This window comes from Canis lupus, unplaced genomic scaffold (genome assembly GCF_048164855.1).
Source record: "Canis lupus baileyi unplaced genomic scaffold, mCanLup2.hap1 Scaffold_122, whole genome shotgun sequence".
Lineage (NCBI taxonomy): Eukaryota > Metazoa > Chordata > Mammalia > Carnivora > Canidae > Canis > Canis lupus.
In genome coordinates, this window is record NW_027326489.1 from 17,899 (window position 1) to 41,901 (window position 24,003).

The following is a 24,003-nucleotide window of genomic DNA, read 5'->3' on the forward strand; positions in this document are numbered from 1 at the left end:
TCCCGGCGTTTCATTGCATTTGTATCTTTGGGATAAATCCCCAACAGTGCAATTGCTGGGTCGTAGGGCAGGTCTATTTTTAACTGTTTGAGGAACCTCCACACAGCTTTCCAGAGTGGCTGCACCAGTTCACATTCCCACCAACAGTGTATGAGGGTTCCCTTTTCTCCGCATCCTCTCCAACATTTGTTGTTTCCTGCCTTGTTAATTTGCCCCATTCTCACTGGTGTGAGGTGGTATCTCATTGTGGTTTTGATTTGTATTTCCCTGATGGCAAGTGATGCAGAGCATTTTCTCATATGCATGTTGGCCATGTCTATGTCTTCCTCTGTGAGATTTCTCTTCATGTCTTTTGCCCATTTCATGATTGGATTGTTTGTTTCTGTGCTGTTGAGTTTAATAAGTTCTTTATAGATCTTGGAAACTAGCCCTTTATCTGATATGTCATTTGCAAATATTTTCTCCCATTCTGTAGGTTGTCTTTTAGTTTTGCTGACTGTATCCTTTGCTGTGCAAAAGCTTCTTATCTTGATGAAGTCCCAATAGTTCATTTTTGCTTTTGTTTCTTTTGCCTTCGTGGATGTATCTTGCAAGAAGTTACTATGGCCGAGTTCAAAAAGGGTGTTGCCTGTGTTCTTCTCTAGGATTTTGATGGAATCTTGTCTCACATTTAGATCTTTCATCCATTTTGAGTTTATCTTTGTGTATGGTGAAAGAGAGTGGTCTAGTTTCATTCTTCTGCATGTGGATGTCCAATTTTCCCAGCACCATTTATTGAAGAGACTGTCTTTCTTCCAATGGATAGTCGTTCCTCCTGTATCGAATATTAGTTGCCCATAAAGTTCAGGGTCCACTTCTGGATTCTCTATTCTGTTCCACTGATCTATGTGTCTGTTTTTGTGCCAGTACCACACTGTCTTGATGACCACAGCTTTGTAGTACAACCTGAAATCCGGCATTGTGATGCCCCCAGATATGGTTTTCTTTTTGAAAATTCCCCTGGCTATTCGGGGTCTTTTCTGATTCCACACAAATCTTAAAATAATTTGTTCTAACTCTCTGAAGAAAGTCCATGGTATTTTGATAGGGATTGCATTAAACGTGTATATTGCCCTGGGTAACATTGACATTTTCACAATATTAATTCTGCCAATCCATGAGCATGGAATGTTTTTCCATCTCTTTGTGTCTTCCTCAATTTCTTTCAGAAGTGTTCTATAGTTTTGAGGGTATAGATCCTTTACATCTTTGGTTAGGTTTATTCCTAGGTATCTTATGCTTTTGGGTGCAATTGTAAATGGGATTGACTCCTTAATTTCTCTTTCTTCAGTCTCATTGTTAGTGTATAGAAATGCCACTGATTTCTGGGCATTGATTTTGTATCCTGCCACGCTACCGAATTGCTGTATGAGTTCTAGCAATCTTGGGGTGGAGACTTTTGGGTTTTCTATGTAGAGTATCATGTCATCGGCGAAGAGGGAGAGTTTGACTTCTTCTTTGCCAATTTGAATGCCTTTAATGTCTTTTTGTTGTCTGATTGCTGAGGCTAGGACTTCCAGTACTATGTTGAACAGCAGTGGTGAGAGTGGACATCCCTGTCTTGTTCCTGATCTGAGGGGAAAGGCTCCCAGTGCTTCCCCATTGAGAATGATATTTGCTGTGGGCTTTTCTTAGATGGCTTTTAAGATGTCAAGGAATGTTCCCTCTATCCCTACACTCTGAAGAGTTTTGATCAGGAATGGATGCTGTATTTTGTCAAATGCTTTCTCTGCATCCAATGAGAGGATCATATGGTTCTTGGTTTTTCTCTTGCTGATATGATGAATCACATTGATTGTTTTACGGGTGTTGAACCAGCCTTGTGTCCCAGGGAAAAATCCTACTTGGTCATGGTGAATAATTTTCTTAATGTACTGTTGGATCCTATTGGCCAGTATCTTGTTGAGAATTTTTGCATCCATGTTCATCAGGGATATTGGTCTGTAATTCTCCTTTTTGGTGGGGTCTTTGTCTGGTTTTGGAATTAAGGTGATGCTGGCCTCATAGAACGAATTTGGAAGTACTCCATCTCTTTCTATCTTTCCAAACAGCTTTAGGAGAATAGGTATGGTTTCTTCTTTAAACGTTTGATAAAATTCCCCTGGGAAGCCATCTGGCCCTGGACTCTTGTGTCTTGGGAGGTTTCTGATGACTGCTTCAATTTCCTCCCTGGTTATTGGCCTGTTCAGGTTTTCTATTTCTTCCTGTTCCAGTTTTGGTAGTTTGTGGCTTTCCAGGAATGCGTCCATTTCTTCTAGATTGCCTAATTTATTGGCATATAGCTGTTCATAATATGTTTTTAAAATCGTTTGTATTTCCTTGGTGTTGGTAGTGATCTCTCCTTTCTCATTCATGATTTTATTAATTTGAGTCTTCTCTCTCTTCTTTTTAATAAGGCTGGCTAATGGTTTATCTATCTTGTTAATTCTTTCAAAGAACCTGGTGGTTGTCCAAGTGGGAGAAATATCTCAGCAAGAATCTGGGAGGCTGGCCGGGCTTCTGCTGGTACCAGAAGATGTTGTAAATGCTGACATCGTGGTCCCTGCTCAAGGTGCAAGGCAGGTGGATTGTGGTTCCGAGGGATGAGGACATGGATGGTGGCTGGTTCAGCACCGGCTAGGAGCCACCACCTGGGGACACAGAAACATATGGGCATGGTGGGGGGCATGCAGAGGAAGGCCGGGGATGGGGCCGGGGTAGTGAACTCCGGGGTGTTCTCACCTATGCAGTGTGCCAGAAGTGCCAGCAGGACAGGGATCCAGGACATGGTGTGGACGTGCTGGGCTGTTAGCTTTGCGCTGGTTCTGGGGCCTTCTCGGGGCTGGGCCAGCACCTTCCTGTGCCCTCCCAGGGGCGGGGCCGTTGCATGCCTGCTTCCTGGCTGCCACCATCCTGAACTTTCTTGAGTTGGCGGTTGGGGAACGGTCCCATGGCAGCCTCTGTGGCTCTTGCCTTGGCCCCAGGGAAGTGTCTGGGGAGGATGCACCTGCTGCGAGCTCACGGGCCAGTGCCCAGGAGGCCGGCCTGCAAGGTGGGGTCCCTGAGGTAGGGGAACCTCAACGTCCTCCTAAGGGAGCCGAACTGCACCGTAACATGGTTCTTGTCCAGATTTACATGTCTGGTGAACCAGTAGAGACAATATATCCTCAGGGTGGTGAAAACCCCTGCTTTGTGCAGAGAAAATGCTGGGGCCCTGGGGTAAGGAGGATACTCTGTCCCCTTCCATGCTCCTGCCACTCCCTCCCACCAAACCCAGTCCTCTTCCCTCCTAGACTGGAGCAGCAGTGACTCACAGCTTCTGAGAAAGAAACACCAATAGGGACTTGGGGACCCCCCCATGTGGGGCCCAGGACAGGTGGGGGAAGAGGTAGAGAAGCCTTTGCCCCCATCAGGTCCCCCCCGGGGCTTGGCCTCAGCCTTCCTAATCTCTCTCCTCTTCACAATAGTCTCCCCAGGGAAAGCAATAATCCCCGGGGTCCTGCGCCCTCTCCTTGGCCAGTCCCTGCACCTGCAGAAGTTCTGTGTGTCCCATCCCTGCCTCACCTGAGTTTGACCCCATCACCAAGCACTTCTAGAAGGCCTGAGGCCTGCTCTCTGCGTCCATGCTGCCCACAAAACTATGCAGGTTGTGCAGCTGGAGGCTGTCCGGATGCTCAGATAGAGACTTACGTCCCTATTAATCAAGGTTCTTCAGAGAAACAGAACCAATGGGACATATACAAAGGAAGAGATCTATTATGAGAAATCACCTCAATCAGGTATGGAGATTGAGAAGTCCCAGGATGTGTGTCTTCGAGCCGTAGACCGTGTGTGTGTGTGTTTGTGTGTGTGTATAACACAGTGGGGTAATTCAGTCTGAGTCCAAAGGCTCAGGGGAGTTCAAAGAACCAGGAGAGCCCATAGTGTAAAACCCAGTCCAAGGACAGGAGAAGGCAAATGTCCTTGCTCAGGAGACAGGCAGGAAGCAGAAAGGGACAAAGTCCCCTTCCTCCCCGTGTCTGTTCTATTCAGGCCCTCCTGGACAGGAAGATGCCCACCCACCTTGGCGAGGGCCACGGCCTTTAATGAGTGCACTGGTTCAAATGCTAATTTAACTTAGAGACACCTTCACAGACACACCTAGAAGTTACATTGAATCTGAGCATCCTTTGGAGGAGTCAAACTGACACATGAAATCAACTATCACACAGTCTTACTCTGTGCACATTCATCAGTGAATCTAGCAGAGGCACTACGTACAAAATGTTTTTATTCTAGGAAGATACATGAACGGGATCTTGGGAATGGGATCAGGGTCTTGGAATGAAAAATATACAAGGATATCCTTATGAAGACTATTAAATTAAAAAGAATGTTCCAGAAGGAGAAAACTATATGGGTCAGACAGAAAATGAAGGGTGTGTGCAGAACCCTCCAGCAAGATTCTTAGGAGGACAAAAGGTAGTACATAAAGCCCTTGTCAGGGTGCCTGGCACAGGAGAGACTTCCATTAAGAAGTAGTTACTTCATCAGCTACCTGATGCCATTAGGAGAGAAGGTTGAGAACCTGCTCTCTCCACAAAACACGGTTCAGAGCATGCCTCTGCAGACCTCTGGGGACCCTTTTGGTGCACCAAAACCCAAGGTAAAGGGTGGGGGGGGGTCGTCAAGCTGATCACTGGGGCAGGGCTGCCTTGCAGCCCCTAATCCTTACACCAAGTGCTGGGACTTCTGTGTGCAAGGATCCCTCCCTCGGGTTCAGAAGCTCTTTCTGCCCAATTCCCAGAGGGACCCTCCCAGGGTCTAGCTGCCTCTGGGGTCCTCCAGGGTCACCCCCTCCTCCGTCTCCTCATCACACCAGGCTGGCTACGAGCCGGTCCCAGAGTCTGGGCGCCCAGTCCACGGCCCGATCTCAGTCCTCAAGGTTTCCAGGCCCATGCTGGTGCTCCTCCCTCCTGCCCAGCACGCTGGCCACCCGCAACACGGGGGTCAGCAGACAAGTGATCCCAGGCCCTGCCCACAGTCCTGCCCAGGTGACCAGTGTGATGCCATCAGGCCCCATCCGGCCGCCCGAGAGGACTTCAGGGAGCAGGCCCTGGTCCACTTCCCACGCTCCGGGTCCGGCTACCTAAGAAGCACACGTTTAATGCAATCCCATTCAAAATACCATGGACTTTCTTCACAGAGTTGGAACAAATTATTTTAAGATTTGTGTGGAATCAGAAAAGACTCTGAATAGCCAGGGGAATATTAAAAAAGAAAACAAGAGCTGGGGGCAACACAATGCCAGATTTCAGGTTGTACTACAAACCTGTGGTCATCAAGACAGTGTGGTCCTGGCACAAAAACAGATACAAAGATCAATGGACCAGAATAGAGAACCCAGAAGTGGACCCTGCACTTAATGGTCAACTAATATTCGACAAAGGAGGAAAGACTATCCACTGGAAAAAAGACAGTCTCTTCAATAAATGGTGCTGGGAAAATTGGACATCCACATGCAGAAGAATGAAACTAGACCACTCCCTTGCACCATACACAAAGATAAACTCAAAATGGATGAAAGATCTAAATGTGAGATAAGATTCCACCAAAATCCTAGAGGAGAACACAGGCAACACCCTTTTTGAACTCGGCCATAGTAACTTCTTGCAAGATACGTCCACGAAGGCAAAAGAAACAAAAGCAAAAATGAACTATCGGGACTTCATCAAGATAAGAAGCTTCTGCAGGCAAAAGAAACAACAGAACTAAAAGACAACCTGCGGAGTGGGAGAAGATATTTGCAAATGACATATCAGATAAAGGGCTAGTTTCCAAGATCTATAAAGAACTTATTAAACTCAACACCAAAGAAACAAACAATCCAATCATGAAATGGGCAAAAGACATGAAGAGAAATCTCACAGAGGAAGACATAGACATGGCCAACAGGCATATGAGAAAATGCTCTGCATCACTTGCCATCAGGGAAATACAAATCAAAACCACAATGAGATACCACCTCACACCAGTGAGAATGGGGAAAATTAACAAGGCAGGAAACAACAAATGTTGGAGAGGATGCGGAGAAAAGGGAACCCTCATACACTGTTGGTGGGAATGTGAACTGGTGCAGCCACTCTGGAAAACTGTGTGGAGGTTCCTCAAACAGTTAAAAATAGACCTGCCCTACGACCCAGCAATTGCACTGCTGGGGATTTACCCCAAAGATACAGATGCAGTGAAACGCCGGGACACCTGCACCCCGATGTTTATAGCAGCAATGGCCACGATAGCCAAACTGTGGAAGGAGCCTCGGTGTCCATCGAAAGATGAATGGATAAAGAAGATGTGGTTTATGTATACAATGGAATATTACTCAGCTATTAGAAATGACAAATACCCACCATTTGCTTCAACGTGGATGGAACTGGAGGGTATTATGCTGAGTGAATGAAGTAAGTCAGTCGGAGAAGGACAAACATTATATGTTCTCATTCATTTGGGGAATATAAATAATAGTGAAAGGGAATATAAGGGAAGGGGGAAGAAATGTGTGGGAAATATCAGAAAGGGAGACAGAACGTAAAGACTGCTAACTCTGGGAAACGAACTAGGGGTGTTGGAAGGGGAGGAGGGCGGGGGGTGGGAGTGAATGGGTGACGGGCACTGGGGGTTATTCTGTATGTTAGTAAATTGAACACCAATAAAAAAAAAAAGGGCTAGTATCCTATATCTATAAGGAACTTTTTTTTTTTTTTGGTTTATAAGGAACTTATTAAACTCAACAGCGGGCAACCCTGGAGGCTTAGCGGTTTAGCACCACTTGCAGCCCAGGGTGTGATCCTAGAGACCCAGGATCGAGACCCATGTCAGGCTCCCTGCATGGAGTCTGCTTCTCTCCCTCTCCCTCTGCCTGTGTCTCTGCCTCTCTCTTCCTCTCTCTGTGTCTCTATGAATAAATAAATAAAATCTTTAAAAAAAATAAATTCAACAACAAAGAAACAATGTGATCATGAAATGGGCAAAAGACATGAAGAGAAATCTCACCGAGGAAGACATAGACATGGCCAACACGCACATGAGAAAATGCTCCGCATCACTTGCCATCAGGGAAATACAAATCAAAACCACAATGAGATACCACCTCACACCAGTGAGAATGGGGAAAATTAACAAGGCAGGAAACAACAAATGTTGGAGGGGATGTGGAGAAAAGGGAACCCTCATACACTGTTGGTGGGAATGTGAACTGGTGCAGCCACTCTGGAAAACTGTGTGGAGGTTCCTCAAACAGTTAAAAATAGACCTGCCCTACGACCCAGCAATTGCACTGCTGGGGATTTACCCCAATGATACAGAGGCAGGGAAACGCCGGGACACCTGCACCCCGATGTTTATAGCAGCAATGGCCACGATAGCCAAACTGTGGAAGGAGCCTCCGGTCAAGAAGCTGTGGTCTACGTATACAATGGAATATTCCTCATCCATTAGAAACGACAAATACCCACCGTTTGCTTCAAGGTGGATGGACCTGGAGGGTATTATGCTGAGTGAAGTAAGACAATCGGAGGAGGACAGACAGTGTATGTTCTCATTCATTTGGGGAATATAAATAATAGTGAAAGGGAATATGAGGGAAGGGAGAAGAAACGTGTGGGAAACGTCAGAAAGGGAGACAGAACATGAAGACTCCTAACTCCGGGAAACGAGCTAGGGGAGGTGGAAGGGGAGGAGGGCGGGGGTGGGGGTGACTGGGCGACGGGCCCTGAGGGGGCACTTGACGGGATGAGCACTGGGCGTTACGCTCTATGATGGCTAATTGGCCACCAAACAACCCACAAGCGCAGGCCCTCCCCGCAGGTGACCCACGGAAGGGGCGCGGCTGTGCCCGCTGCCGACCGCGTGACCCGGGGAGGGGCGCAGGCTCTTCCCTCCCACACCCCACGTGACTCAGGGAGAAGCCGCCCCTCCCGGCGCCGCCGTGGGAGCCAGAGGAAGCTTCGCGGCGCCGCGGTCAGGCTCTGAGCCTTCCGTTCCGGGCTCTTGGGACGACTCGGGTCCCCACGTCGCCATTGTCAGCGGCGGGGGGCTCCGGGGTCACCGGGCCTCGCCACGTGGAGCAGGAGCCCCGAGCCCACCTGCGAGGCCGCGGGACGGCGGGGTGTGCCGCAGCCTGGCCCAGGCTCCCCGCGCCCCCGGGTGTGACGGGACGGCGGACGGTCGGCCCCGGGGGTGCGGGCGGCGGCACCACGGGCCGGGCCGGCGGAGCCGTTCTCTCGGGCTCGAGCCGCCTGCGCCACCTGCGCGGCCTGGTCGCCTTGACCCGAGGCCCGAGGGCACGTGCTAGGCCCGGTCGCAGCCGCCCCCGCCCCCGCCCCCGCCCCCCGCGGGGCCTCGCCTCGGGCTGCGGATGCGCAGGCCCCACGGTCAGGGTCAGGGCGTCAGCGGCGCTGAATCGCTGACTCGGGAGGGCGGCCCGCGGACGGAGGGCACGAGCCCGCGCACATCACGCGCTCTGGGGAGCGTCCTGACGAGTAAGTGGTTAGCGAGGGGGACCCCGGCGTTGGACGGCTGTGCTGGGCCGGGCGCACGGAGGCAGGGAGCCGACTGGCGATCGAGAGCCCGCCTCGGGAGCTGCTGGGGAGCGGCCAGGACGCCTTCCTCTCGGCTGGTGGGCGTGGGGGATGCGGGCCGAGCAGCTAAGGGTCCGCCTGGGACCTACTGACCAGGGAAGCGGAGTTCCCGAGAAGCCTCAACTCCCAGCCACGGCGGGTTTGCTGTGCTAAAGTCCTCCCGTTCGGGAAAGACTGGCCCCTGGGCGTGTCGATGGAGTTACCTGCATTGAGGCCCCTGTGATCTGAAATCGTCCTGAACCCTCTGAGCCCATGGGACTGAGTGGGCCAAGCCACTCTAGTTTCTTTTAAATTTTATTTATTTATGACAGAGAGAGGGGCACAGTCAGAGGCAGAGGCGGGCCCCTTGCAGGGAGCCTGACGTGGGACTCGATCCCGGGTCTCCAGGATCAGGCCCTGGGCTGATGGCGCGCTAAACCACTGAGCCACCCGGGCTGCCCTCCCACTCTCTTAAAAACTAAAATCTTGGGACGCCTGGGTGGCTCAGTAGTTGGGCATCTATCTGCCTTCTGTTCAAGGCTTGATCCTGGGGTCCTGGGATCAAGTCCTGCATAGCGCTCCTGGCACGGAGCCTGCTTCTCCCTCTGCCTAGGTCTCTGCCTCTTTCTCTGTCTCTCTCAAGAATAAATAAAATCTTAAAAACAAAACGAGCAAAGCTAAAATCTTTAGGGCACTTGGGTTGCTCTGTTGGTTAAGCATTGCACTCGATCTTGGCTTAGTTCTTGACTTTGGGGGGTGAGTTCTGTCCCCATACTGGGCATGAGGCCTACCTAAAAAGAAAACAACCAAAACACAAAACCAAAAAAAAAAAAAAAAAAAAAAAACCATCCCCCTAAGAAACAAAAACCCCATCAAAGTCTTTTATTTGAATACTTGCAGAGCTATCCTTCACTGAGACAGGATTTGCTCTTCTTGCCCTCTTCTCCAGTTTCTCCCCTTGTGTGTAACTGGGGCTATGTTCCAGCATAACAGAGCAGGAGATGCGCTCAGGCTGAGAAGGCAGATGAAGGTACTACACCCTAAGGAGGCTGAACGACCTAACCAGCAAGTACCAGCTTGGGGACTGTGTTTGGGACTGGAGTATAGGTGCTTGATAAAGGAGAGGGGGATTCAGATTGGGTAGGGTGAATTTACTGCTTTGGAAGTATTCTTCTGAGATACAAGGTTTGACATTCTGTCAGGGACCGCAGGAGTTTGTGTGAACTTGCTACAAGGATGGCTTCTAGAAGCATGAAAGGAAGCTACGGCCGTGCTCAGTGAGGTTGAAATTGCTGGACCCCTGACAGATGGCAGCTGAAGGCTAAACCGCTCAGGGATTGTGAAGCTGGGATACATATGATGACTTTCTAAGGTAAGAAAACCCAAGCAAATGGATATATTCCACAGGAAGCACCGACAAACACATCATTTACCAAGGCTCTAGGAATATGCTGATGAGAGGGACAGCAGCGTCGTTAAACAGTTCAGTGGTGGGGTACGTGCATAGGCCAGTGCTGACAAACAGTAAGAGTGGCTGTCATAGAAACGGATGACAGGACCCTGCAGCACTTGAGGTCAGGCGGTGGCATTGAACCATCAGAGGCCAGGTTTACACCATTTACTGTGAGCCATGAGGTTGGAGTGGCAGCCAAGGCACCAACCCACAAAGGGTTCCAGAAATGGTTTGAAGAGCCCAGTGTTTTTCGTACAAAATGGAAGGTCAGCCACCAGGAGTAGTACTCTTATTATCAAAAGAAATCAAGGCTGGATGATGGGAGGCTGAAGACGGCTCAATACAAAGGCATGATCCCTTGCCAAGTTCTAGTCAGTGTTCAGGCCTGGGACTGTCTAGTCTTTGAAGAGGAGGCCAGGTCCCCAGAACAAAGGACCATGTATGTATGGCAAGGGGATAAATATTCTTCCAGGAATTTTCGTACAGTTATTCAGCATATCTTTTACCTGTAGCTGTGCAATAAGTTACCCCAAAACTTAGTAGCATAATTGACTATTTTTGTTATCTCACGTGGTTTCTGTGGGTCAAAAATCTAGTTAAAGCTTAGCCAGATAGTGCTGGCTCATGGTGTCTCTGAGAATGCACACAAGATGTGGGTTGGGGCTGTAGTCATTTGAAGGTTGAGCTGAGCCTGGGATGTCCACTTCCAAGGCAGCTTACTCACATGCACAAGCAGGGGGAGCAGCAGGCTCCCTGCTGAACAGAGAGCCTGATGTGGGGCTTGACCCCAAGACCCTGGGATCATGACTTGGGCCACCCCGGTGTCCGGCCAGTAAGTTTTTGACAAGAGGCCTCAATTCCTTGCCTCATGGATGTTTCCATAAGGCTACTTGGGTGTTTCCATGACGTGAAAGCAAGTGATCCAGGGGAAGCAAAGCGGAAGTCACAATGCCTTTTATGACCTAACGTTGGAAGTCACACATTGTAATTGTCACAGATTGTCACAGGTCTGCCTTACTCAGTGAGGCAGGGGACTTCACAAGGGAATGACTGAATACCAGGAGGCTAGAATCATTGTGGCCATTTGGGAGGCTGCCTACCACATTTGGGTAAATGTAAATAAACAAGGGGGATTGGACTCTAGGAGTAATTTGAGGAGTGGACTGGGGAAGGGGGAATATACCAAGAATTTTAATATTGTTGGATGTAGGGTCAGAGTTAACATTAGTTTCTGGATGTACAAAACATAATCGTGGCTCACTGTTAGGATGGGGCCTATGGGGAGCCAAATAAATAGAATCCCAGGTCAGGATCCAGCTCACAATGGTAACCGTGTGACATTACTCAGTTTGCAGATGTGTAATGGAATAGAATGTTTGAAAATCCATGCAGAACACACATTGCGTCTTTCATTTGTAGGATCAGAACTATCCTGATTGTGGAGGCCAAGTGGAGGCCTCTGTACCTGTTTCCATCCCTGGTCAAAATAGTAAGTATAAAACAATATCACAATCCAGGAGGAATGACGGATATTTTTATTACTCTTTTGTTGTTTTGTTTTGTTTGGTGTTTTTTTTATTCCTTTGTTTTTAAAAAAGATTTTATTTATTCACATGAGACAGAGAGAGAGAGGTAGAGACATAGGCAGAGGGAGGAGAAGCAGGCTCCATGCAGGGAGTCCAATGTGGGACTGGATCCTGGGACCCCAGGATCACTCCCTGACCCTAAGACAAATGCTCAACTACTGAGCCACCCAGGCATCCCTAATTTTATTCCTCTTAAGGATATAAAGGATTCAAGTGATGGTCCTTGTCATATTTCCATTTAATTCACCTGTCTACCCCTGCAGAAACCAGATTCATCCTGGAGGTTGGCCGAAATTTCCATAAATTCACCCAGATAGTAGCCCCAACTGAGGCTGCTATGCCAGATGTAGTCTCTTCGCTCAAGCCAGATTCATGACTTCTCAGGTACATGGTATACAAACATTAGTTGGCAAATGTGTTTCTTTCTATCCCTATCAGATACCGTTTGGATTCACATGGAGCAGACAACAGTATGCATTTCCCATTGCTCCAGGGTTGTACCTTTCCAGTCTGTCATAGTTCACGTACCACCTGGGTATCTGAAGAACATTGTGCCGATTTGCTCCTCTGATAGCTTGTCAATGGAGTTAGATTACAGGAAATGTCTGGCACATTGGAAGCCTTGGTAAGAAACGTGCATTCCATTGTTGGAGAAGATGCCTGTGAAGATTCAATTATCTGCCACATGAGAACAATTTTGAGTGCCCCAACAGTTGGGGACATGCTGGGTCCTATCATCCAAAGTAAAACATGAGTTATACCACTTGAATCTCCTGCAGAGAAGGAAGCACAATGCCTGAGAGGACTTTTCAGGTTTTGGAGACAACATATTCCACATCTCAGAACACTCTCTGCCTTGTATACCAGGTGACACAAAAGACTGCCACTTAAAAAAAAAAAAAGGTTTTATTTGTTAAAGAAGGAGAGCACAGGGCAGGAGCAGAGAGAGAGGGAGAAGCAGGTTCCCTGCTGAGCACGGATCCCAACACAGGGCACGATCCCAGGACATTGAGATCACAACCTGAGCCAAAGTTCCCAACGCAGGGCTCCATTCTAGGACGTTGAGATCACGACCTGACCAAAGTCAGACTCTTAACTGACTGAACCCAAAAAGACTTCGACTTTTGAGTGTATCCCAGAATAGGAAAGTTCTCTGCAGAGCAGCAGAGTCTAAGCTGCAGTTGAAAGCAGCCTTGTTACTTGGGCATAAGACTGAGCAGATCTCAGAAGATTGGGTGTATCATGGGTAGGGAACGATACCTTCCAGGAGTCTGGAGCAAACCCATGCTGTCCACAGAGGTGGCTCGGATATGTTTCATAAAGCCGTTCCTGTAATGCTTCTGGGCCCTGGTGGAAGACCGTTGGACATGACATGACCGCATGCCCAGAACTGCATCTTGTGAGGTAAGTTCTGTCAAACCCACCAAGTGATAACGTTGGTTAGGTTCCACAACTATCCACTGGTGAGCGGAGGAGTCCCACAGAGTTAGAAGCCACGGCTGCCACCTGAAGACTTTATCCTCTTTGTGTCTAGCACCGAGTTGGCAAGCAAAGGAGCCCCCATTCTTGGTTGGAGTGAATGACCCAGGTTAGGAAAGGATAGGGCTGCTTTTAAACCGGGACATAGAAGGACGCCTGGGTGGCTCAGCAGTTAAGCATCTGCCTTCAGCTCATGGCGTGATCCTGCACTTCTTGGATCAAGTCCCACATCGGGCTCCCCGAGGGAAATCTCCCTCTGCCTCTGTCTCTGCCTCTCTTTCTGTGTCTCTCATGAATAAATAAATAAAATCGGAAAAAAATTAAAACCAGGGCATAAAGAGCAATAAGTTTGACTCCCAGGAGATTCATCCAGGACCCTCTTGGTATTCCCTTGCCCCGTTGTGACAGTAAAAAGACAAGTGCCACAACCCTTGCCAAAAGAGGCCTGGTGAGCTGGGGCTCAGAAATTTTAGAGATGAAGGTGTGAGGAAGGCCACCTGGCAACTTAGCGAGGAGGACAGCAGAGTTTGTAGGGACCTTGAGGGGAATCTGCAACAAATAATGCAGGGAGGACAAGATGAGTATCCATCATAGCCCAAGACCAGCTGCAGTGGCCAAGGCCATCATTTACTCACTGGTCTTCCTCTTCTGAGTCTTCCCCAGGATTAGAGGCCACTGGAATCTCAGGGGAGACCCTTCCCACATAGGTGAAGTGCATTCAGGCGGTGCACGTGGTCAGTTGGCCAGCAATAGATCCTGGATTTTGTGGAGGAGAAGAGGAGTGACCCATTGTTGGCTGCACTCAGAAGCCAGAGGCCTCATCTCCTCCTACCTGCTGGGCAGAGGCCCAAGGCCTTGGGCTGAGAATCTCCACAAAGGGATAAAGCAGAAGTCAGTGTGACAAGTAGACTGTGCTTAAACAGCCACCTCAACTACAGAGGGAGGTTGATGAGGATCGTTCAGGTGCAGATGCGCAGCGGGGAGATGCTTAGTGGCTTCAGGTGGGAGCAGCTGTAGTGGGAATGGCTCCTCCTCAGAAAGGCATTTGGGAGGAAGGCTGACAGGCTGAGGGGGAGGGCAATGGAGGTCGCCTCAGAGTGTGGGAGTTCTCACTGCTGACCTTTGGAGAACCTCTTTTCTGTGTCCTCTGCAGCCATCAGTAGGATATACATCCCTCATGAGGAGTCAAGTAGTTGGACTGACTTTTTTGCTGAGTGAGAGGGGCATGAGGGAGGGGCAAGGGCAGAGACACCCCTCTGGGTTCCAGGCATGTGGCTCTTCTTGGGCTGTTCCTTCAGAGAAATGGGACATTTCAGAAGCACAGGGGAGGGTTCACACACAGCCACTTCTGCAGCAAGGGCCCTCCTGCTTCCGAGGAGCTCTGCCATCAGAACAGTTGGTGGTTGTGACAGGGGCCTGGTGTGCCCTCCTGTCCTGCCTGCTCCATAAGCTGCCTCCCGGGCCTCAGCTCTGAGCAGGTGCCCCTTCCTGCTCATACATAAGTGGAGCATGCTCAGTTGGGTCATAGTCCAGTGTTTTGGTGGTTCTAAATGCTCATGTACCAAACCTGCCCCAGCGCATTCCCCTTGTGCCCCACAGAAGAGCAGCCTGCCATGGGATGTGAGGGCTGAGCACTGCTCCAGGGAGCAGCAGAGCAGTCGGGGTGGGAAGTAGAGGAAGGTCGGGCCCGGGTGTGGATTGCTGGCCGTGCTGGTGGTGGAGGTAAACGCATGTGGTTGTAGAGCCTCCTCGAGTACCACAGTGCTGGCGGGTGGCTCTGGCCCTCGCCTGGGGCCCTGCCTGCGGCTGTTGCTCCTGAGGCCTCGTGGGTTCTGCAATTGATTTCTGATTTCACACCTGTATAGGCTTAGGTGTTGGCTTCTGTAGTCTGCACACTAGTTTCCCAATCCACCTTTTTCAGATTCTAAAAGTTGGCTTTTCTTGAAGAGTGGGGCTAATTCATTCTCCTTGACTTTCTGGTCTTAGCTATTCCTTTACTTCATTTAGGGTTTCAGGAGGCAGCTGAGAGCACTCAGGCTCAGTTGTCCATGTGTCATCAGAAGTTCACTGAGAGATTCTCAAATGTGTCAGTCTGCTCTTGTTCCTAGAAGAAATGCTTTGTGATTCTGTTCAAAGAACACCAATTAGTTCTTCTTAGTAATGTTTTAGTAACGACCTTTGTATCTACTTATACCTGAGATGGTACATTTTAAAGAAGATTTATTTACTTGAGATAGGACAAGCGGGGAAAGAAGGGCAGAGGGAGAAGCAGACTCCTCGCTGAGTGCAGGGAGCCCCATTCGGGGCTCAATCCCAAGACCCTGGGATCATGACCTGAGCTGAAGGCAGCCGCAGAGCTGAACCACCCAGGCACCCCACGATGGTGCTTTAATGTTCCCTTCTCTTGTCTTTTTCTGACATTTTATGTCAAAAATTCACTAGCCCCATAAGAGGGGTTTTTTATGTCTTCTTGATTTTTTATTTTTTATTTTTTTATTATTTTTTTTTCTTCTTGATTTTTTAAAAATAATTTTCTAGTCTCTGAATTGATCTGAGCTTGGTAGAATGTGAATAGGGACGTATTCCATAGAGCAGGAAGGAGGACAGATCTGAACTTGTGGAAAGTTGCCGTTACTGTTTTAGAAGCTCTGCTTGCCAGAGAAGGCAAACAAAACCTCAGGACCCGACCTCTTACCACTGGACTGGGGTAAGAGATGGGTTATTCTGTCCGGCTCCTTGAAATCACCTTGGAGATGGTGATGATCTTTGGGAAAGTTCAGGAAATTAGGTTTGGAACAATTTATACTCTCTGAAGTCCAATAAAGGATGGAGATGAAGCCATAATTGTTTTCCTTCACTTAGCTGGTATTAAGGGACACTGGGTGAACCTAGCAGAGAAAGAGCTGAAGATTTAGGACTAGAAGTTGTAGGATGGCAGGAGAGGTGGAGGACCGCCTAGGGTCTCACTTCCTGCTAAGATGGGTGGTTGAGGCTGAGTGTCCTGTGCCAACAGGAGGAGGCTGAGCACTGTGAAAATCTACTTAGGCTTTTCCCTTAACCTTGTGCCAGGTTGGTGGAGATGAGTGGACAAGACCCTCTCAATCTCTTGGATCTTGCAGCACAGAGCCTGCGGAATGAGAAGGCCTCAGCTGTACGTGACCTGGAAGAGCTCCCTGTGGGCCTTTTCCCAACTCTGTCCACAGCAGCCTTTGATGGGGGACACACGAAGACTGTGACAGCAATGGTGCAGGCCTGGCCCTTTCCCTGCCTCCGTCTGGGACCGTTAAGAGATCAGTCAAGAACTCAAGACCTCTTGGAAGCCGTCCTGGATGGGCTGGAATTGGTTCCTCCTAACGCAGTTTGGCCCAGGTAACTGGAGAGTTGGGGTGCTGGTAGGGGCACAGTGAATTGCAGAAGTGGGAGCTGGATTCAGGGATGTGGAGTCCAAGCATGTGCTAGCCTCTCCTGGTGGTGCAGCATCTGTCATCATGAGGCCCTGAGGCCATTGTCAGAGTCCCTCCGTGAAGAGAGTCCTGGCATAGTTCAGAGCTGATCATGCTACTGAGGTGGTTAAGAGTGTGGCTGGGTTCCTGGGTGGTATCCCGGCAACGTATAATGTGGGGAAGCAAGGAGGGCACCTAGAAGGCGTAGTGGACGGCAGAGGGCAGGGCTGCTGGTTGGCACAGTGGTGGGTCCCCAGGGTCTGCCGCTGCTGCTGGTCTCCTGCCGGCCCCGCTCTACAGGCCTGAAATTCCTCATGTCTGCTCTCCTCCTCATTCCCCACAGGAGATCAAAGCTGAAGGTGCTGGATTTTACCCATGACGTTGAGCACTCCAACTGGGAGGAGTGCTCGGAGGCTACTCCTGCACCCTTTGTCATCACTCACATGCTAGAAGAGCCGGAGGCGGACAAGCTGACACCCAGTTACAAAGAACAGCCTTAGCATCACCGAGAACCCGAGGAAATACACAGAGACCTTTTCCTAGGTGGTTTGTTCGGCTTCTTCCACCTGTCTGGGTTCCCCTCGTACATACTCCAGAGAGTCGAGAAGAACCATGGCGGTCTGCGCCTCCACTGTCAGACACTGGTCATTGTCCAAGTGCCATTCCTCAGCCTTGTCGAGATCCTGGGGATGCTGGAGCTGGAGACCATCCGGGAGCTGAGGCTTCATTACAGGAGTACGTTCTGCTCCCGTTCTGACCTAATCCAGTTTTTTTACCTGCGCAAGGGTAAATGAGCAACCTGGGCAACCTCATCATGAACGACATCCCCTGGGATTTCCCTGCAGACTGTTTCTTTTTGCTGAGTCCACTGGGCCGCCTCTAGAAGCTCCATCTCATCTTTGGCTGTCTCTCGGGCCAGCTGCATAAGATGCTGAGTGAGTGTGCGACAAGTCCCTCTGAAGGGCCAGGGGCCAGGATCCCTGGAGTCTTCCCTGAACCCCGCTGCGTCGGAGCAGAGACAAGCCTGGATTTCCAATCCTGTGAGGCCGCAGAGTCACTGAGGACACAGACTGCAAGGCTGAGGTCTTGGACCAGCCAGTGGCTGTCGATTGCTATAGAAGAGAAAGATGCAGGTCTGAAATTGGCCTGTCATTCACTCTTTCATTCATTTTCACGCACTCAGTCCGTGCCAAGCAGACAGCTAAGAATGGATATGAAACTCTGACCAAACTCAGGGTCTCGTCTTCCTAGAGCTTATGTAGAGAAAGTGAACCAGGATGGTAGGTTGTCAGGGTGGTGTTTGAGGGAGGGAACTGCCCCCTCACCAATGTCTAAGCTCAGCTGATTTGATGAACTCCTTCCTCTCTTTTGTGTCTCACAGACTTCTCTGTAGCCTGCCCCCCCTACCCCCCCGAATACAGAGCTGTTCTCCTGGGGCCTGGTCTTTGAGTAAATAGAAGCATGGGGAACCATCTTCCCAAATTCTCCAGCCAGTAAAACCTATGCTTTACCATGTGTAGGAGCTATAGCTAAATTTCATTAATTCAGCCACACTTTGTGGAGCATGTGCGATAATTGTGTTGATGGGGCTTATTAGGAAGCTAAGGCTGAGAGGTGCCTGACTCCATAGTCTGCAAACAGAGAGGTCCCATGGCCAGCGGGGATGGGTTTCACTCCACACTCTGTGGTCTTAACCACTACAGAAGCCTGGCTCCCACCATGTGCATCCAGACTCGGGTAGGCATTGTGCCAATTTCTCAGGCCAGATTTCTGGATCTTTCCCAAATGTATCTAGTGGGACACTCGAGTTTCCAAGAAGTGACTGTGTCTGTCTGTCCACAATGGCCTGCAAAACCACTGGAGACGCTGGTGATCAATGGATGCAGGCTCATTGAGAATGACATCACCTACTTGTCCCAGAGCATTCATGCCACCCGCCTGAAGGAGTTGGTTCTCTGTGGCAATAACCTGTCCCACACGGTTCCTGGGCCCCTCCAGGTTCTGCTGGGGGAGGTGTCTGGCACTCTACAGCACCTGAACTTGTGCAGCTGCCGGCTGAAGGAAGCCCAGCTCCGAACCCTGCTTGCCTGCTCTGTGCTGCTGCTCGAGCCTCCCCTCGCTCGTGTTCTACGACCATGTCATCTCCACATCGGGCATCACGAACGTGCTTCAACAGTTAGGAGGGTTGAAGGAGCTGAAGCGTGTGCAGTCCCCTGTTCCTGCTGAATGTGTTGTATACTTGGATGAATACAGGTGGGGGAAGCTCAACAGAGTGGAACTTGCCCGGGTGCACGCCAAGTTGCAGGAAATGTTGCAACCACCCCAGCGGGCCGACATGGAGTCAACTAATTCTACCTCAGTGGCCTGACACTGAAAACGCACAGCTGACCTGATGGGGAAGAGGAGCAGCATCTGTCCTGGAGCTGTGGTTGTGGATTTCCCGGATGGTGTGGCTTCAAGGAAAACTATCAAAACAAGAAAACACAACCAACGCTCCAGTGGGGACTGCTGTTTCTGGGTCCAGCTGGGGCTCAATTCTTCATGAAATCGACAAGCACTGGTCAAACATGGACACTGTGCAAGTGTTCTGATGCTGCGTATAAAAGGACAACTTCGCCTGACACTGGTACTTCTAGTCTGTTTACCCAGTTTCCCTTTCATTATGCTTCAGTATTCCCACTTTGAACAACACGCAGTTGGGTGAGTTAATTCTCAAAACATTAGTTTATAAAGTGAGGTCAATGAAATGTTCATCAAAGGAATAGGTGAACGTGATACGATCAACACGGAGCGTTCATTCAACTATTTATTCAAATATTTGTTGACTTCCTGTTTTGTTCAGAAACTGCTCTCACCGGGAAGACGGTGTAAACATTCGGGGTGTCTGCTCTCCAAGAACTTAGCTTTGAAAGAGGATGGGGCCCACTAAACCAAGTCAGCAGACCCGTAAGAAAGCTGGTTTCAAAGGAGCGCTGTAAGAATGACAGAAGGAATACCAGTCTGATGAGGGCTTATTGGAGTTAGGAGCACTATGAGATGATTGAGAATATGCATCAGTCTCTGCCCTCAGTTGCTGGCACAGAGCTCCTGAAACCTTGTCATTTCCTAAGTAATAACACTAGGAACATCCTCTGTTCCAGCATTTGGTCTTTGACCCCCATCCCTGACAGAGGGCTTTTGTTCTTTTAAGATTTTATTTATTCATGAGAGAGACAGAGAGAGAGAGAGAGAGGGGCAGAGACACAGGCAGAGAGAGAAGTAGGCTTCCGCCCAGGGAGCCCGATGTGGGACTGGATCCTGGGACACTAGGACCACGCCCTGGGCCAAAGGCAGGGTAACCCACTGAGCCACCCAGGAGTCCCCAGAGGGCTCTTGAAAGCTTTATAAATTCCCAAGTGATAAGGGTGCTAGGATCATCTTTTGTTCTAATGAGGTGGCTCAGGCTGTGCTCTCAGATGACTCCCAGATGGGACTGGTCCCCAGAAAGATGAGGCCATGATTACGAGCTTGGAATTTTAGGCCCCATCCCTCATCTTCCAGAGCAGGGAAGAGGGGCTGGAAATGGAATGATTGATCATGCCTATGTGAGGAAACCTTCCTAAAACCCCAGTCATAGGGGATTTGGAGAGCTTCCACCTAGATGTACCCCAACACCACAAGGACAGAAACTCCTGCACGTCCTCCCCCCGCCAAGACTTCACCCTGTGTAAGTCTTCATCCGGCTCTTCATCTGTATTGTTTGTCCTTTTATAACTGGTAAATGTGTTTCCCTGAGATCTGTGAGCCACTGTAGCAAATTACTCCAACCCGAGGGGGTGCTCATGGGAGCCTCTGATTTGCATCCAGATCAGACAAGTTGTATAACCTGGGGACTTAACTACTATTGGCATCTGAAGTAGGGCGGGGGCGGTCTTGTGGGACTGGGCGGGTAAGTTGGGATCCGCCACTATCTCCAGGTGGATGGTATCAGAGATGTGATGTGACTGAGTTCTCATTGCAGGGAAAAATCGCCTCACGCCTAAAGTGTCAGAAGTCACTTGTGTGAAGAGTAACGGAGACACAGGAGAGACTCCCAGCAGGGAAGCCCCAGGTTTTTCCCTTTGAAGGAGGTAGACAGAACTGGGGTTTTCCTTTATAGCCCCTATTCTTTTTGAGGGGGGTTGTGGTGGGGAAGATCAGGGAATTGAGGCTTCTGTGTGAACCTTCTGATGACTCATAGGTGAGTGTTGAGAAGCACCCAGATATGAGGAGAGCTGGGGACACCCCTCCCAGGCGGAGAAATGAGAGAGACGGTGAGAAGGAGTCAAGGAGATGGAGGCTTCACTTTGAGTAGTATGGATAGGTTAACAGTATTTTTCCAATCCAGGAACTTGGAATGTCTTTCCATTTATTTGGGTCTTTGAAAATTTCCTTCATCAGTGTTTATAATTTTCAGCATACGAGTCTTGCACCTCTTTTGATTCCTAAGTATTTTATTCTTGCTGTTGTTATGGTAGATGGAATTGTTTTCTTAATTTCTTTTTTAGATATTTCATTGTTAGTCTTTCGAAATGTCTCCAATTTTTATATGTTGATTTTATATTGTGCAAGTTTACTGAATTTTAGTAGGTTTTTGTGGAAAGTCTTTACACTTTCCTACATATATGATCTTTCCACCTGTGAATAGATAATTTTACTTTTTTCTTTATGACTTCTATACCTTGTGTTTCTGTGTCTTGCCTGATTGCTCAGGCTAGGACTTCCAGAACAGTGTTGAGTAGCAGTAGTGAGAGTGGAGATCGTTGCCTTGTTCTTTCAGGTTTAACGCACTGGTTATATTAGCTGTAGAGTTTTCATAGATGGGCTTTATTGTGTTGAGGTTTTAGAAGTTTTACTGAACATGAGTTGGTGTTGAAGTTTGTCACATGTTCTGCGTCTGTTGAAATGATGATGATGTAATATTTGTGTCTCATTGTTTGTATTGTGTCTCACATTGATTTGCATTGATTTTGCATGTGTGAGGCCAACTTTGAATCCCAAGGATAAATCCCACTTGGTCAGGGTATAGGACTCTCTTGATGTGCTGTTGAATTTAGTTTGTTAGTACAGTTGACCCTTGAGAACAGCATGGTGGATACGGATGCCAACAGTGAGAAATCTGTATATAACTTTTGTCTTCCCCCAAAACGTAAGTACTAATGGCATACTATTGTGAGAAGCCTTACCGACAGGAATAACACATATTTTATGTTATATGTATGATATACTGTATTTATATAGTAAAGTAAACTAGAGAAAAGGAAATATTTAAAAAATCACAAAGAAGAGAAAATAGGGGTGCTTGGGTGGCTCCTTCAGTTAAGAGTTCAACTCTTGATGTCGGCTCAGGTCTCAATCTCAGGGTCATGAGTTCAGGCCCTGCATTGGGCTCCACGCCCAATGGAGTCTACCTTCAAGGGTGTGGGGGCACCTGGATGATTCAGTTAAGCATCTGACTCTTGATTTCAACGTAGACCATACATGATCTCAGGGTCATGAATTCAAGCCCCAGTGTAGACTCCATGCTGGGCATAGAGCCTGCTTAAGATCCTCTCTCCCACTCCCTCCCGCAACTTGCCCACCTGCACTCTAATAAAAAAGAGAAGATAGGGTCAGGGTACTGTATACATACTTACGTGAGTGTACTGGCTCGTGACAGGAATGGTGGCCCCGAGATGGCCATGTCCTGCAGCCTGGTAGCCTTGGCTCATCAGTAGGTCACTGGGTGGGTCTAAAGGTGGCAGCAGTATCTTGGAGGTTCAGTATAGCTGCCCCATCTGCCTGCTGGTGTACCACAAGCCATGGTCAACAGCTACTGTAGCCAAACTTGAGTGTGCTGGCCTCCAGGAGGCCATGGGGCCAGGGCACCACTAGGAGGAGGAGTCCACACCCAGCCCAGGAGGGGCCCAAGGCCTGCAGTCACACCTACTGCATGGAGGACTTGGGAGGGATGAGGGCACCAGGGGTGTGGGGCTCTCTTTGCGGCACTGTCTCTGCCCTCTGGGCACTTTCTACTTTAGCCCAGCCTTCTACCTGCCAGCCCCAGGAGTTCAGCCCAATCACCCCATTAGTACATGATGTGACCTGCCCAGTCCTGGGACCTCCTGTGGTGGGCGGATGCTGGCAGCCTCACTGAGCCTCTCTAGGTACTCAGAAGGCAACAACAGATGGGACGTCTGTGCTAAAGGCCTTCAGTTTGGTCCTATGCGGTTGTAAATAAATGCCTTGTGGCTTAATGTTGGCAGCTCTTTGAGAAGCTACATTTAAGTGAACCCATGCAGTTCAACCCTGTGGTGTTCACAGATCAACTGCATATCCTGTTTTTTTCTTAAACATCTATTTCTATGATAAAGGTTACTTTATGAATTAGGTACCGTGAGATATTAACGATAAAGCTAATATACAAAAAATTGTAACAACATGGCCTAAAAAAAGTTATGTGAATGTCTCTCTCTCACAAAATACCTTATTGTACCATACGCACCCCTTTTCTTATGATGATGTGAGGCGACGCAATGCCTGTGTGATGAGATGAAGTAGGTGAATAACGTAGGCCTTGTGACGTAGTGTTAGGCTACTGTTGACCTTCTGATCTTACCTCAGAAGGAGGAGGGTCATCTGCTTCCAGATCACAGTTGATCACAGGTAATTGAAACCATGGAAAGCAAAACCGTGGGTGAGGGGGATTACTGTCTATCACTGTGATGCTATGATGTGGGGTGCATGTATATTTACAAGTCTTATGTTTTACTTCTGGGTTAACCCTTTTATCATTCCATAATGGCATTCTTCGTTTCGTGAGACCATTTTTAACTTAAAGTCCATTTTGTCTGACATAAGCAGAGCCACCCTTTCTTTTAGTTACCATTTGCATGGAATATTTTCCATTCCTTCACTTTCAGTCTGTGTGTATTCTTCAATATACCACAAGTCTCTTATGACAGCATGTTACTGGTTCTTGTTTTATTTATCCATTCAGCCACTCCATGGCTTTTGAGTAAAGAGTTTAATGCTGGGGCACCTGGGTGGCTCAGTCGGTTGAGCATCTGACTCTTGGTTTTGGCTTAGATCTTGACCTCAGGGTCAGGAGATCAAGCCCCATGTCTGGCTCCGCGTTCAGGAGAGAGTCTGCTGGGATTCTCTCTCTCTTCTCCCTCTGCCCTTGACCTGCTCACATGCATGTGCACTCTCTCTGGAAAAATACATCTTTTTCTTTCTTTCTTTTTTTTTTTAATGAGTTTATGGGCAGCCCCGGTGACTTAGCAGTTTAGCACCACCTTCGGCCCAGGGCGTGATCCTGGGGACCCAGGGTCGAGTCCCATGTCAGGCTCCCTGCATGGAGCCTGCTTCTCCCTCTGCCTGTATCTCTGCCCCCTTCTCTCTAACTCTCACGAATACATTAATAAAAT

General features: G+C 48.9%; 1 protein-coding gene across 3 annotated transcripts; it reads left to right on the forward strand.

The window, feature by feature from the left end:
* Positions 1 to 11,501: 11,501 nt before the first annotated feature.
* On the forward strand, positions 11,502 to 23,784 carry LOC140629758 (melanoma antigen preferentially expressed in tumors-like). Of its 3 annotated transcripts, none has more exons than XR_012027569.1 (4): positions 11,502 to 11,557; positions 11,918 to 12,038; positions 16,203 to 16,502; positions 16,920 to 23,784. XR_012027569.1 is itself a non-coding variant. In XM_072819338.1 (3 exons), the coding sequence occupies exons 1-3, from the start codon at positions 13,027 to 13,029 to the stop codon at positions 17,074 to 17,076; spliced, it is 489 nt and encodes a 162-aa protein (XP_072675439.1). In that variant the 5' UTR covers positions 13,001 to 13,026; the 3' UTR covers positions 17,077 to 23,784. The 3 variants fall into 3 exon arrangements, 1 of the variants encoding a protein (XP_072675439.1); XR_012027568.1 differs by lacking the exons at positions 11,502 to 11,557; positions 11,918 to 12,038 and adding an exon at positions 13,001 to 13,058 and having other exon boundaries at positions 16,920 to 20,282; positions 20,577 to 23,784; XM_072819338.1 differs by lacking the exons at positions 11,502 to 11,557; positions 11,918 to 12,038 and adding an exon at positions 13,001 to 13,058.
* Positions 23,785 to 24,003: the final 219 nt, after the last annotated feature.